This window comes from Syngnathus typhle, linkage group LG5, assembly GCF_033458585.1.
Source record: "Syngnathus typhle isolate RoL2023-S1 ecotype Sweden linkage group LG5, RoL_Styp_1.0, whole genome shotgun sequence".
Classification (NCBI taxonomy): Eukaryota; Metazoa; Chordata; class Actinopteri; order Syngnathiformes; family Syngnathidae; genus Syngnathus; species Syngnathus typhle.
Window position 1 is genome coordinate 17,516,593 of NC_083742.1, and position 15,449 is coordinate 17,532,041.

The window sequence follows — 15,449 nt, forward strand, 5'->3', positions numbered from 1 at the left end:
CAGACTATTATGTGATTGCTTGGTGTGAAATAACTTACAGTACCCCTGGTAAAAGATGGGCTCGTCCGGGATTTGAACCCGGGACCTCTCGCACCCAAAGCGAGAATCATACCCCTAGACCAACGAGCCACATTATGTTGCGAAATGAAATTTCTTTATAGATTTCATTAACGACTATGGTTGGAAATCAAATTGAACAGGGTACTTCTTGTTCTTTGGAGGGTTGTTTGTTTATGCCAGCTGACTTTTTAATGTTGTACTTTTGAAGTAATTCAAACCACTGTCGGAAAAAAATGGTATACTTCTCCAAGTAATTGAGAGAATTTTTTTTTTACCCCCCCAAAAAAACACAATGCTCTCCGTCATCCAATCACATGCATCCCTCCCCTCACGTGACAATGCGTCATCTTGGACTAGATGTGATTGCGGAAGTCTTCCGATGTCGTCTCGTCGGCGCACTTCCCTCCATTAATCTGGTTTGCGAGTCCGGAGTTGGGTACCGATTGGGGCTTGCTATATGTAGAATCTCCATTTTACACCGCGACCAGGTAAGGATGTCGCCAAATCGCCTATGCGGCCGTTTTTTTTTTGTTCTTGTCCGTTCATGTAAAATAAATACCTGGTTAGCTACATGTGGCTAACGAGACATCCACGGCATGCATCTGACTGTTAAATTAGACATTTTTTAAGCACTATGAGACAGAAAAAAACACGTTTTAATGTGGGACACATTCATACTACTTTCCTTGTTGTACCGTCATTTTAAGATAACGTTGTGCCGTTTTTCTCACGAAATTTGACATTTTTTGGTTGTAAATTGTGTTTATCCACGTCTTCTGTCAGAGCATTTCATTATTCTGCATGCCACCAACATACATCAACAAAGCTTCACAATCGGAATCAAGCTCAATTTATCAGAGCTATAAAAAAAAAAAAAAAAAAGAGTGTTGCAAGTAAACAACTCGAAGTCCAAGTTATCCAAAAAGTTACTTCAGTAGCTGTAATGGAGCAAATGTTGCACATTAATTACTACTGCAACCGTCGCGATCTTTTGAGAGTGTATGGCTCGTGTGACATGTGTCACCAAAAGTGTATGGTTGGCGTTTGTGTGGTTAAAAAAAGATTCCTGCAGAGCTTTGACGCAGAAATGCAACTTTTAATTGTAATTTTCAAGTGTGTCAATTAATCACTGCAGCCCTAGTGTTTGTGTTTTAGTGTCTGAGGTTGGGCCGCCGTCATGGCAGACCACAGTGATGTCAGTCTACCACCGGAGGAGCGCGTCCGCCTTCTTACCAAGAAGGGGAGCTGGGTGGACATCAACGACGACATGCCCCTGCGCCGCTACTTCCGCTCGGGCATGGAGATGATCCGCATGGCCAACATCTATGCCGAGGAAGGCAACATCGAACGCGCTTTCATCCTCTACAATAAGTACATCACGTAAGAGATGCCTCCCCAGGACTGTGTGGAGATGTACCCCAGCAATCTTGACCTTCTCCTTGTCTCCGCCACGTAGGCTCTTTGTCGAAAAGCTTCCCAAGCACCTGGATTATAAAACGGCAAATATTCCAGAGAAAAAGGACACGCAAAAGGTACGTGCAAAATGTCTGCCAAACCTTTTGTTACGCTTTCTTCACATTTGTGTTCTCCTCCAGAAATTGAAGGATGTGGCGTTTCCTCAAGCCGAGATCTTGAAAAAAGCACTTCTCAAGAGATTTGAGCTAGACTACGAGCAGTACTGTGTCAAGAAGGTAAACACAACAATAAAGGCAGGTGGCTATTATTGCTTTGCTAAACATTCTCCTTGAACGTCCGAATTTCCCATTTACGTTACGCCTCACACTTTTTTTTTTTTTTCTAACTGCTGTTGCAAACAAATTGCCCCAAGGGGACAATAAATGTACCTGTATAATTAATCAAACGCAGTTTCTTCTAAAAAAGTCTGCTAGCTCAATGCTAACAGATGATAATTCTCCTTCCAGAAAGCCGAGGAGGAGGCTCTGGCTCTGCAGCAGTCCCGTCAGCGGGCGCTGGACGCCGAACGGGAACGCGTGGCCGTAATGCAGCGGCGGCAGCAAGAGCAGGAACAGTTCAGCGCCTTTGAGGAGATGATTCGGCGCCAGGATCTGGAGCGAGAGCGCCAACGCGTTCTGCTGGAGTTGGGCCAGCCCCCGGCACCTCCCCCGGACGCACCGCTCATCCCGGGCATCCGAGGCCCGCCACTCATCTCGCCCACCCCGCCGCACAGCCCCAGGGACCCATCTGCCAACTGCCCTCCCTCTTCCGTACCCACGCACAGCTTCGATCGTGCCCTCAAGCCCGGCTCGCTGGCCAGCCCTGGGAACAACGGTAAGTGTGTGGACATCAAGAGATGAGCCCCAGACTTAACATGTGGGCAGAACGTTTTGAATTGTGGCCACTGTGTAGCTCGAAGACGAGTTTGCCATCCGGAATTGTAGCCACCAATTTATGGTTGCAAAAGACAAAGTCGTGTACAGAAAATATGAATTAATGATACATTAGGGCTGTCGTGGACAAATCTTTTTAAAATTGACTAAGATGTCAATGACCCTGGTGATTTTGGACACATTTCCCCACAATAATGTCGTCACTTTACCCTCGCCCAGGATCTGCTACGCTGCGCTATGCTAAATTAGAGAGAGAGAGGGAGAGAGAAAAGTTGACGGGACGGATAGTAAGCCCAAAAGTTGTCATTTCATGCAGACTTTCGACATATTGAGTGGCCACAATTGACAAAAAAGAAACGCTGTGTTGTCAACTCGCCTAATCGTCCGACCCGCCCCTAGCTGAGCTGATGGCGGACGCCCTCCGCCAGCTCCTCGTGCCATCGGAAGTGTGTCGAAGTTTCCTGCGGCTGGCCGAGGCCAACACCAGCCGGGCCGTGGAAACCTGCGGCATCCTCTGCGGGAAACTGGTACTCGAGCCCAATATCCAAATATTGATTCCATTTGAAAAATAGGGCCATCTCCACTACTTGCCCGTAAATGTAAAGCAATCTACATTTGATGTTTTGACATCTCAATATGAATGGCAATTGACTTCTTTTGACAGTTAAGTGTTAAGTCCGTCCAATTGTTAACTTTCCAGACCAGAAACACATTCACCGTGACGCACGTCATCGTTCCCAAGCAGTGCGGCGGCCCAGACTATTGCGACACGGAAAACGAAGAGGAGCTCTTCCTCATACAGGACCAGTATGATCTTATCACCCTGGGCTGGATCCACGTGAGTCAACCTCCAAAGCGGAAACTCCTCTCAGTGTAGTTGCAACGTGAAAAACCAGTCACGCCGACATTCGCGTTCACCTCGTCAAGCACGTCTTGCAGACGAGACGAGAAGCTTGACTTACGAGGAGGAGGGGGAGGTTAGCGCCAAAGCTAACCTATTTCCCGTCACATTCGTGTGAGTTCGCTAATGAAAGGACGTAGCCGAGCGGGACTTGCTCCATCGTATCTGATTGTGGTGTGATTATTCCATACACGTAGTATCTTAGCTATGCACTTTCTTCATTTTGGTTTTCTTTTTCTAGACTCACCCAACCCAGACGGCGTTCTTGTCCAGCGTGGACCTGCACACGCACTGCTCGTATCAGATGATGCTACCCGAGTCCATCGCCATCGTCTGCTCGCCCAAGTTCAACGAGTGAGGCTCGCTTGTCGTAAAAAAAGAAATGACAAAATCGGTCACGTTTCTTCCTTCCAGGGTGGGCTACTTCAGACTGACTGATCGGGGAACCAATGAGATCTCCTCATGTAAGCAAAAGGGATTTCACCCTCACAGTAAAGACCCGCCGCTATTTACAGTGAGTACACTTGACGACGCAAAGCTGCAAGTTCAAGTTGACGGTAAACAAAAGGTGCTGATTCCCGGCAAGACAGGAAGCGCCTTTGGTGCGCTGAGGGAACTGTTTTAAAACAAAAAAATTTGGGGAGCGGGGACTCTTCATAATTGTAATGCCTTTGTGTGTTTTCCTTTAAACGCAGCACGCTGGCCACGTCACGATCTCCAACGACGCCGTCTCCGTGTTGGATTTGCGGTGATTCACGTCCCCCCCCCCCCCTCCCCCTTTGGCCCCTCTCCTTTTCCTTCGACGATGACACTCAAAGACTGTTTTATCGCACCAGAGAGTTTTTATTTGTTTCCAGGACGTGTGTCCGCATCGTCCTGCAAACCAGAAGTGTTCTCTGAAGGAACAACAAAAACAAACAAGTTGATCATCATCTTTGGCGTCTGCTGTTGAATGCATTTGTGTTCTTCTACACGCTTTCGCCTGACTGATATGGGTGCCAAGGGCGGGGATGTGGGTAACAATGGATGTTCACACTTTGTTAAAGGCGGTTGGAACTCAGGTGCAAACTCATCAAACATCTTTTTTAATTTTTTTTGGAAAGGGCATCGTTCGAAGCTTGTGTTCCTCGCGTGTCTTTGCTTCTAAAAGCGTGAATGTACAACTCCACTAAGCCCCCCCACCTCGCGCGCTGTTCTCACCTCAAGTTCTGGTTTGTGACCCTCTTTGTGAAGAATTACACCAGCCCCAATGTACATATGCAAATATCTTCCGTTATAAAATGCCAAGAAGAAATAAACTAACTGTACTTGTTTTGGCACGTTTGTCTCCCTGCCTCTGTCATTAAGAGCATTTTTTAACAATCTTAACATCCATCCATCTTCTGTACCGCTTTGTCCCCACGGGGGTCGCGGGGATGCTGGAGCCTTTCCCAGCTGTCATCGAGCAGTAGGCGGAGAACACCCTGAATCGGTTGCCAGCCAATCGCAGGCCACACAGAGACGAACAACCATCTGCACGCGCACTCACACCTAGGGGCAATTTGGAGTGCTCAATCGGCCGACCAAGCATGTTTTTGGGGATGTGGGAGGAAACCAGAGTGCCCGCAGAAAACCCACACGGACACAGGGAGAACATGCAAACTCCACACAGGGAGGGCCGGAGGTGGAATCAAACCCGCACCCTCCTAACTGTGAGGCCGACGTGCTAGCCAGTGCGCCACCGAGCCGCCTCAATCTTAACATTCAACACCAAATGTTGTGAAGGTTTTCTTTTTTATTTGTATTCAATTTGATGAAAGCATTTCAATACCATATGGGTAACAATACACGGTTTCTATAAATAGTACACTATACATTATTTAGAAAATCGTGCTTTAGTACTTCAATAATTGCTCAGGTCAAATATACAATATCCAGATTATTTCAATCATTTATTGAAAAAAAAAACGAGATTGCTTCTCATTACTATGATGTATTCGCCTAAAATTATTTCTACCAATTAATCTCTTGTGCGCTATCATAATTACGCCCTATATTTAACGACTTGAAGCGTGCAAAAAAAATGTAACTTGAACTTGAAGGGTTTGCCCGAAGAAGGCGCTGAAGTGACCTTCCGATTAAACAACGAAGAAGAACAGTAAAAATAGTCCAGTCCGGATGGTGGCGCTAATGCTCTATAGAAGCTGGTTGCCAACCGTCATTAAATAAAAGAAGAAAAGCGTCACCATCCGAGTCAAATGAGCAAAAATTTCGGTCCTCAAAACATCATTTGACTCTTTTTGCAACCAGAAGACGCCAACATGGGGAAGCGGCAGCATCAAAAGGACAAAATGTAAATTTTGATCACATGTCATTATGTTTGATTATGAGCCGTCACCGCATAGTTACAACGCGCCTGTTGTTGTTGTTGTTAGCTCCCGTGACCAATGCTAACGAGCTGTTTATCGCTTATTACTTTTGAACCCATCCTTATGAAAATGAATGGCGTTTACTCTCGCCGTTGTCTGAGGTCATCCCAACCAGCACGACTGTCTGCTTTCCTCCGTTAAAAGCGTCGTGTTCTTCGCCCACGCAGGTATATTACGTGTACTGAGTACACTAACTTCTATGGAGGCAAGCGGGCGGGTAAGTTAAGATAAATTACCTTTTCAAATAAGGACATTTTTAATCCACGGCATTAGTTCTCAAGCCTGTTGCTCGAGGGCCGATGTCCTGCATGTTTGCTACGAGTCCCGGCGGGCCCTGCTGCTGCAACACAATTGATTCAAATGTTAATCAGTCGGCAGAAACTGGATCATTTGAATTGAAATCAATTTGTGTTGCAGCGGGGAGACATGCGGGAAAAAATGTAATTTTTTTCACAACACTTTTCATTGTGGCTCTTTCATAACGAATGGCTGTCATTTGAAGCTTCTTAGTCAGTTGTGGTGTTCTGTCCTTGTTTACAAACATGGCGTCCCCTAATGTTGTTTGTCAATATCAACTTTTGTTTTGGCCGTCAGAAATCCCGCAGGCCAATTTCAGACGCCTTCCGTTCGACCACTGCAGGTGCGCCCCTTGCTCAAACGGCTTGATGTTGCGATGTGCACCGAAGCTCACGTGACTGATGTTTTTTTTTTTTTTTTGTCTTACTCCCCAGCTTGTCCCTTCAGCCGTTTTCTTATCCCATGTGCACTGCGGACGGTGTTGTTTTTGACCTGCTGTGAGTACGTTCACGTTTGATCACGAGCAGCTTTTGGTTTTATATTGCTTTGGACGTCTTTGCTCTCTCTCTCTCTCTCTCTCGCTCTCTCTCTCTCAGGAGCATTATTCCTTGGATCAAGAAGTACGGGACGAATCCCATATCTGGAGAGGTAACGTCACCTCGGCATATTCACAGGTTGGATTCACCTTTGCACATTTTCTTTTCATTTCTTTTCCTACGCAGAAACTGGAGGCCAAGTCACTGGTCAAGCTCAACTTTTCCAAGAACAACGAAGGTCATTGTCAATGACGAAACAGCTCCAGTTACTTACAAATGCAATGAATGTGCTTTTTCTCAAAAGTCTCGCCCACTTATGACAATGAACGTTCCCCCAGGCAAATATCACTGTCCTGTTCTGTACTCGGTCTTCACAAATAATTCTCACATCGTCGCCAACAAGGTCACCGGCAATGTCTACTGCAATGAGGTGAGTCACAACAACGTGCGCGCACACACAAAATACACGATTAGATGTTGAAAAATTGCGCAAGTATGGGGGGAAAAAAATGCAAAAGGGATTCATATTCAAATGCGAAAGGAGGAATATAAATACGTTGTGACCAACTGGGACGACTTATGTCTCTGCCTGCCGTTTGCGTGTTTTCAGGCAGTGGAGCAGCTCAACATTAAGACCAAAAATTTCAAAGATCTGCTGACTGATGAAGAATTTACCAGAAAAGACATCATCACGCTTCAGGTTGTTTTTCTTTGAAGCGTTCTGTTTCAGGGTCATCAAGAAGAAACTCGAGGTTCATTTCTTTCTCCCCGCCAGGATCCGAGCAACCTGGACAAGTTCAACGTGGCCAACTTTTTCCATGTGAAAAACGACCTCAAAGTGCCGGATCCCGGTCAGATGTCCATCATATCTTTGCTTCTCAACTGTCGATATATGGTAATAACAAAGCTGCTTTGTTGCAATGCAGATGAGGAGAAGGCCAAGCGCGACCCCTCGTACCACCTAAAGACCACCAACCTGGAGACCCGGGAGACCCTGGCCGAGCTGTATAAAGACTACAAGGGGGACCAGCTGCTGGCCGCCACCATGAAGGAACCTGAGTCCAAGAAGACGGACAAGCTCAACATGGTGAGTGGACGCAGCAGATTCCGAATTTTGCCACAATCCACATTGGCAACTTCAGAGGGCGGGCCGGGCCGACGTGTCCACGGGAGGGAGCCAACCACAAGCTTAGAAATTCAAATATGGCCAAAACGAAACCGCAAGAAGCTTCAATCGGCGAAAGTTCAAGCAGTGATGCTGAGACTATTGCAAAAAACGCACAAACCTGAACAAAATTCAGGTTGTGAGCTTTGTTTGCACCGATGTGTAAAATCTGGCCACGAATGGCACGTTTCTACGTGCCGGCCAAGATGGCCATTGGGACCTCCATGGAGAGCGCGTCAACATCTCGCTCGCCCGGGCCGACGTACTCGCATGAGCGGGATGCGCAATTGCGCGTTCCTTCACGTGGGGCAAGTGTGCGCAAAGGCGGACAGAAGCGGCACACTCGACGCCAAAAGCAGAAAAGAATGTTTATCTTCCAGGCTCACTACTCGACGGGTCGAGTGGCCGCCTCCTTCACATCAACGGCCATGACGCCGGCCACCACCAACCAAGCAGGCAAGTCCCCTCAAACCGCTGACACCTGGCTGTAAATACAACATTACAACTCGAGTAGAATGGATATACTTCCGATTAAAGAACCCCCCCCCCTTCGCTCGCTTTCAATGACTTTGAATGTGCAGGAAAGAAACTAAACAGCTCAAAGCAGAATGTTACATGCTGTGTTGTCAAAAACAAACCTCTTTTTCTGACTTGAATCAGATTACTTTCTTGCCGAGATAATTTTGATTTGCTAAACTGCAGACATCAAGGATTTTAGGGGGAGGGAAGAATAGTGCTAGACTTTCTTCCAAAAGTCAAACAAAGGAAAGGCCAGAAAATAATGTTATGTCTTATTAACATTTCAGTTCATTAGACGCAGCAGCTGATGTATCTCAAGGTGCACCTGCGACAAACTGATATCGCTGGAAAGTCAAAAAAAAATAAATAAAAATTCGCTGAGGCGTCACGAGGAACAATTGCGGACTTGCACGCGGAAAACTGCTGTGCCAGAAGTGAATTGGAACCTGCGTGAAGCTGGCCCCCCACCCAACACAAACTTTAAGGGAAATAGTCTGTTTTGTTTGTGTTGGTTTGCGCTGTAAGAATGTTCATTTGTGCTGCAACGTTTTTATTTAGTTGTGAGAGATTGCATAAGTCATCCAGAGTTCACCCAGGAGTAAAACAAGAGCAGGCGCCTGACTGATTTGTGTGTGGGGGTGTGTGTGTGTGCGCGCGCGAGTGTAGACGCCATCGCAGATGACACGGTGCGCTACAGCTACATCAAGAAGAAAGGTTACGTGCGCCTGAACACCAATAAAGGAGACCTCAACGTGGAGTTGCACTGTGACAAGGTATTATTTTTATTTTTGGGGGGGGTGGGTTGTTGATTTGGGTTGGCCATCACTTCAGCTCCAACACCGCTCACTGGCCACATCGCATGATGGAACGTGAGTACGGGATAGAACAAAATCCAATGGGACACGTTAGCGTTGGGTGACTAACACGATCGTAGCCTGACAGATTGTCAAAAGTCACTTGACGTGAATAATTCCAAGTATTTGTCCATGATGTCATCAGCAGAGATCCTGGGATGCATTTGCAGTATTCCCGCGCTAAAAGACAAAAACTAGCCGAAAACGATCCAGTTGTCACTAGGGATCCACCGATATGCAAACTATGGCTGATACCGATATCCGATGTAAATTCTTCTGTTATGGCCGATAATCGATACTTTGTAATATACACTTACCTTTTTGTATTTGAAAAGATCGCAGTCCAGATGTGGCTTGAAAGTGGTGGCTAATTACCAAATACATATTGCACCTTGTCCCTTGTGCTCTGGCAGATTCCCAAAGCGTGTGAGAACTTCATTGGGCTGTGCAAGAGAGGCTACTACGACGGCACTGTCTTCCACCGGTCCATTCGCAATTTTATGGTAAGGACACAAAAACGAAGTTGTCCTTCTCCTCATTGGTGAGCCTAACTAAAGCTAAGCCCCACTCCCACCCCTTCTCGGTCTTCCAGATTCAAGGAGGCGACCCGACCGGCACGGGCACAGGTACTGCCAGCCGCACACTCGACTCAGAAACTTGCGCAACAAACGGCCCGGTCTGTGTTTGCATCTCCTTTTGGGGGGGGAGTGTGTAGACATGGAAGTGGGGGCCGCTGCTTAAAAAAAAAAAATCATTGGGTCATCACCCGCGGGAATTTGCTGATTGCTCCAGTGTCTACGTACGTTTCCCGCAGGTGGAGAATCCTTCTGGGGGAAAGCTTTCAAGGACGAGTTCCGACCCAACTTGTCCCACACGGGCCGGGGTGTTCTTAGCATGGCTAACTCTGGTCCAAACACCAACAAGTCCCAGTTGTAAGGCATCGCCTCTCGTATTTTCAAGTTTCCTGCAAAGAGAAGAGCTTTGCCATTTGAACATGTTGTGCTTGTGTTTTCCATCAGCTTCATCACATTCCGCTCCTGCTCCTACCTGGACAGGAAACACACGGTGTTTGGAAGGTGAGCGCTTGGTTAGCATGCATCAAAATTCTACCCCTGGAGCAGGTTTCACTGAACTGCGCCCATTTTACGATCATTCCCGCAACAGGGTTGTCGGTGGGTTCGAAACGTTGACAGCCATGGAGAGTGTGGAGAGTGACCCCAAAACAGACAAACCAAAGGTGAGAAGCACTGTGGACTCAGGTGAGAAAAAAACCCCAACTTGGTTGGCAGAAGAGACGCAGCAGTTGACGAGGACTCCTCATGTAGCGCGCAGTCGAGCCGAATTTGACCGTTTTCACTTTGGACATGAAATGTGTTATATAAGCATATATTAATGTATTATCGTTCTCCTAACTTCGGTGTTTTTCCTCTTCAACAGTCTGAGATCAAGATCATAAGCGCGACCGTGTTTGTGGACCCGTACGAAGAGGCCGACGCTGAGGTTAGCTCAAGTTTGGTTTGTTTGCGCCGGATCCTCGCAGCACTTGGAACCGAGCCTGGTTTCCGTTTGGATTTGCGTTTTAGATTGCCGTCGAGCGGGAGAAAGAGCAACAGCAGCAGCAGGAGAAAGAGCAGCAGCTGTCCAGCGCCACCTTGAGGATAACCAATGAAGCACTGGCGCCCAAGCCCTTCAAGCAAGGCGTGGGCAAATACATTAACCCCACCGCAGCAGTGTAAGTGTGATACACTGGGTGATATTTTTAGCTATTGATATTTTTTTATTATATTAGTTTTTTTTTTCTAATCTGACAGCTGAGTTATTAGCCTGAATAAAATAGCTCCTGTTTGGTCTTTTCAGCTTTTAAACAAATACTTGAATGAGTTTGTCTTTTAGTATTTAACTTTCCTAAGCGCCAACTATGACCCTCCCGAAAGCCTTATCCAAACATGCCAGCACCGTACCACAAACTCGGGTTCATCCCAAATTTAATTGAGCTCAGTATCCTCTTGTGGCATGAATTTGTGTGCGACGTTAACCTTGTCGTCGTCCAGGAAACGTCCGACTACAGAAGAAGAAAGCGGTCCTTCGACAAGTAGCGGCGCTGCTGCCAAGAAACCAAAAGGAAAGAGCACTTTTGGGGACTTCAGCTCCTGGTAGCAGCAGTCTGTCACCCAAGTAACCTCAATTTGATTTTTTTGTTTTGTAACTTTTAGTTTTGTAGTAGCGTTTGTCACCCAAGCAACCTCAATTTGATAAAAAAAAAAAAAAAAAAAAAAAAGAATCTCACTGTTTTAGCAGATTTTTTCTTTTTTTTTTCTTTCACAAACAAGAAATACTCTTTTTTTCCACTGGCCCTGGGTGCTTTTGTACATCCCTAAAAATGTAATGTCAAATCATGTGATAAAGGCTTCCTGCACCACTTTCAAGATGGAAGTCATTTTTCTTTTATCCTAATGTCATTGGGCAGGAGGCCAATCGCAGGGCACACAGAGACAAACAACCATCCGCACTCGCACTCACACCGAGGGGCAATTTGGAAGGCTCAATCGGCCTATACCAAGCATGTTTTGGGGATTTGGGAGGAAACCGGAGTGCCCGGAGAAACCCCACTAATTATTATTCAGGCCGTTAGCATGTGGAAGTTGCGTTGCACACACATGCTGACACAAGGTGACGTCAGGGTGTAAACACATATACCCCACCCATGTTTAGTAAGACTTCTAGTCCTGTCCGAATGGAACATTTCTACTCCACAGCTCCGATGGTAAACAGTGATTACATTGCTTACCCATGTAATAATAATCCCGTCTGAATGGGGCTTTAGTGTTTCGCAGTGTGATAAAGACCTCTGATGAAAATGTTCCCTTCAATTCTACATTCTAGCACTGAGAAAATAAACTGGTGATCTGCAGAATCAAAAGATTTATTTAATAAAACAGAAAGAAAACAATCATATGATTGATAGAAGTACCACAGTGCGCATGAAAGAAACAGATGTACCGTTTTTTTCCATGTATAATGCGCCCCCATGTATAATACGCACCCTAAAAATGGCATGTTGATGCTGGAAAAAAGCCTGTACCCATGTATAATACGCACCCAAATTTTGACTCCTACTTAAGTCCGTGAACGTAAAATTATTTCAGGAAAAAAAACATCTTTGGGAACAACCGGATGTTATTCTGCCGGTCAGTATCACTGCGCATGCGCTAGCAACCTCAATAGCAAAGAAATGTTTCGGATTTGTGTAGGGTACATTGTGACCGCAAACAAGCAGGTGATCGAGCAAGCGTCTGATACGAGAGCATTGTGTTCGTATGGAGCGTGTTTGAAGTGAACAGCAGAGAAGAAAGCGCATCTGTAATGGCGGCCTCCGCATCATATCCGGATTTAAAAAAAAAAAAAAAAAAGTATTTTGTTTTTTTTTGTACCCATGTATAATGCGCACCCCAGAATTTAGGACAATAAATTAGTTAAATTTTGCGCATTATACATGGAAAAAACGGTATTTTATTTAGCCTATTTGCAATTTGGGTCAGGTTGCTTCGGCAGGTCGCAGTGCACATGTTTGCATAAAACAAAAAGTCAGGAGTGATGCTACAGATTTAATAATAATAATAATAATAATAATAAATTATATTTATAACGCACTTTACATTTGGGGTAATCTCAAAGTGCTACATGGCAGATAAAAAACAAGAAAACAAAACAAGGACAAGTTTAGAACAACTGGACGACAACCAAGATATGAGAGAAATTACGGAAATGCTAAGGTAAAGAGGTGAGTTTTAAGTCCAGTTTTGAAAGAGTCAGTGGATTGGGGTGCTCTTAGGTGGTCGGGGAGGGAGTTCCATAGTGTAGGGGCTGTATGGCAGAAGGCCCGGTCGCCCATGGTGCGCAGCTTGGTTTTAGGAACGTGGAGAAGGTGTGAATTGGATGAGCGGAGGCTTCGGGTGGCAGGTTTTGGGGCAAGGAGTTCTTTGAGATATGGGGGAGCATGTCCAAGGATACAATGGTGAGTGAGGAGGGCGATCTTATAATCAATTCGGAATTTGATGGGGAGCCAGTGCAGAGAACGGAGGATGGGTGTGATGTGTTTGCTTTTCCGCACCCCCATCAGGATCCTAGCAGCGCTGTTTTGAATGTACTGAAGCCTATGGAGGCTCTTGCTAGGGATCCCGATGAGGAGTGCGTTACAATAGTCTATCCTTGAGGAGACAAAGGCGTGGACAAGTTTCTCAGCATCCGTCAGGGTAAGTGTGGGGCGGAGTTTGGAGATATTTCTGAGGTGGAAGAAGGAGGTTTTGCAGATGTGTTTTATGTGTGACTCAAGGTTGAGTTGAGGGTCCAGTTTCACACCCAGGTTGGTGACAGTGGCTGAGAGGGGAATAGTGAGACCGGCGAATAAGATGCTTGTTATTGGGCAGGTATGGATCTGATGGGGAGTGCCAATTAACATGGCTTGGGTTTTGTCACTGTTAACTTGCAGGAAGCTGAGATTCATCCACGCCTTTAGATTTGTGTCCATGGTTGTCATCTCGTGACTTTTCTTTTTTTTCTTTTACACTAGTGTGGTGAAATTTTGAGAAGCTGTCAAAGTGAATGCTTCATTTGCGCCATACTACTTTAGGCGCACGATTTAATGACATCACCGGCCTTGTGTGGGCTTTGCATGTTTTCTCCATCCCTGCGTGGGTTTCCTCCCACGTTCCAAACACACGCATCATAGGCCAAATGACCGCTCCTAATCACACGCATGATAGGCGGAATGACCGCTCCTAATTGTTTTGTTTTTTTTAATGGTGACGGGCTACCCACGACCCTCGTGAGGATAAGCGCTTCAGGACAATGGATAGATTTGATGGCAATATCAAAACTGTTACAAAGCATGATACAATTATTTTTTCAAAATTGTTACAAAGAGCAATTCAAAATGCACCCGAATGGCGTCATGAGGAGGTCTGACTAATACTCGTACATCAGGAGTAATAAAGTATGATCTAATTGACCAGATTATAAAATTGCCCTGTCCAAATCAGTAAACTAAATGTGCCAAAAATGTGGTGAATGGTCTTTGTTGTTTTGCTGGTCTCCAAAAAAAACACTCAGTGGACGATGGCTGGTCCGGGGAAGGAAGCACTTCGGTGACACACGGCTGATTGGGAAAAGATTTATTCAACCGATGTCAAAGTGATGTCTCTCCAAAAGTTAGAGTGGCCCCAAGAGCAAAGATGTTTCCGCTCTTGACAGCACAGATGTTCGCCCCAAAAAGGCCCTCGCGCTTCTTGCTCTTGCCCCTTGCGCCCTTGCGCGCCTGCTCTTGTCCTTCGCGCCTCTGCGCCCTGCGCGCTCCTTGCTCTTCGCGCTCTCGTCCTTCTTTCTATCTGTTCTCCCCCATCATTTGTACCTCGTAAGACAACAGCTGCGGTCCGAGTCTCACTCGACTGGTTACTTCCGATGCCCTTAAAAGGGCATGGACAAAGGTCTTCCTGGTCACGGACGAATGGCCCTTCCATATTATAAGTACCTACACATTACTGAAACTAGAGCTTCTCTGTACCGCAAAAATAGCTTAGGGTCTTCTCACTGCTGCAAGGTCGCCATTTAAGGTGACATACAGTGACGCATAGAATCCAAAATTTACCTCATCTTCTACCTTGAAACTAGATCAAGCCCAGAAGAAGCACCAAGAAGGGCATGGATCGACGTGTTCTTTGTGTTTCTTACAAGTGTTCCCGTTTTGCTGCAAGTTAAAAAGTCGAGAGCAGGTGAGCGTCGGAAATGTGTCAGTATGTTTAAAGAAGCAAAATGTCGCCATCTGTCTGTGGCTCAAGTCCACTGCATTAAGGATCCGTCGTCATCTGACACTCAAGGACTGTCAAAAAGAACGTTCTTTTATACTATATTGTGTGCTGATGATATTTATAGTATTGTTTGCCTGCAATTAAATCTTTACAATGTGACCATTTGTTATTTCTGCTTGCGTATGCGAAATGTAGGTTTTGAGTTAGTTTGCTTCCCTTGTATTATGATGTGTGAAGGTTTGTCCAAGAGGTACCACAGTGAGCATGAAAAAAACCCCAGATGCATTTTATGTAGCCTATTTGCAATTTGGGTCAGTTCGGTTCAGTGCTTCAAAAGTGCAGTGCACATCTTTGCATGAAACAGTCAGGGGTCATGATGCCATCAATTTGTTTCCATGGTTGTCATCTTGTGACTTTTTTTTTTTTTTACATGACACTAGTGTGGTGGAATTTTGATATCTAATGCTTGATTTGCGCAGGCTTTAGTGCCATCTCGTGCGGGGTTTGCATGTTTGCATGCGTAGGTTTCCTCCCACATTTCAAAAACATTCATGATA

General features: G+C 45.8%; 2 protein-coding genes and 1 non-coding gene across 7 annotated transcripts; 2 read left to right on the forward strand and 1 right to left on the reverse strand.

Annotated features, from left to right (window-relative positions):
* Positions 1–57: 57 nt before the first annotated feature.
* Positions 58–129, reverse strand: trnap-ugg (transfer RNA proline (anticodon UGG)). The gene has a single exon. It is a non-coding gene; the product is annotated as a tRNA-Pro (tRNA).
* Positions 130–388: 259 nt separating this feature from the next.
* On the forward strand, positions 389–4,628 carry LOC133154441 (STAM-binding protein-like A). 5 transcript variants are annotated; one of them, XM_061279191.1, is made up of 10 exons: positions 389–548; positions 1,216–1,440; positions 1,517–1,592; positions 1,656–1,773; positions 1,987–2,349; positions 2,808–2,935; positions 3,109–3,246; positions 3,551–3,663; positions 3,724–3,823; positions 4,005–4,628. In XM_061279191.1, the coding sequence occupies exons 2-10, from the start codon at positions 1,238–1,240 to the stop codon at positions 4,059–4,061; spliced, it is 1,296 nt and encodes a 431-aa protein (XP_061135175.1). In that variant the 5' UTR covers positions 389–548; positions 1,216–1,237; the 3' UTR covers positions 4,062–4,628. The 5 variants fall into 5 exon arrangements, with proteins under 5 accessions (XP_061135175.1, XP_061135176.1, XP_061135171.1 ...); XM_061279192.1 differs by having other exon boundaries at positions 1,656–1,751; positions 1,983–2,349; XM_061279187.1 differs by having other exon boundaries at positions 3,724–4,101.
* An 854-nt stretch (positions 4,629–5,482) lies between these two features.
* Positions 5,483–11,514, forward strand: ppil2 (peptidylprolyl isomerase (cyclophilin)-like 2). The gene is made up of 20 exons (XM_061279159.1): positions 5,483–5,641; positions 5,885–5,934; positions 6,312–6,357; positions 6,449–6,511; positions 6,611–6,662; positions 6,737–6,788; positions 6,889–6,980; positions 7,161–7,250; positions 7,326–7,401; positions 7,477–7,637; positions 8,096–8,171; positions 8,901–9,007; positions 9,502–9,591; positions 9,681–9,714; positions 9,903–10,020; positions 10,108–10,164; positions 10,253–10,325; positions 10,526–10,588; positions 10,672–10,820; positions 11,140–11,514. The coding sequence occupies exons 1-20, from the start codon at positions 5,610–5,612 to the stop codon at positions 11,243–11,245; spliced, it is 1,587 nt and encodes a 528-aa protein (XP_061135143.1). The 5' UTR covers positions 5,483–5,609; the 3' UTR covers positions 11,246–11,514.
* The last annotated feature ends 3,935 nt before the right edge of the window (positions 11,515–15,449 follow it).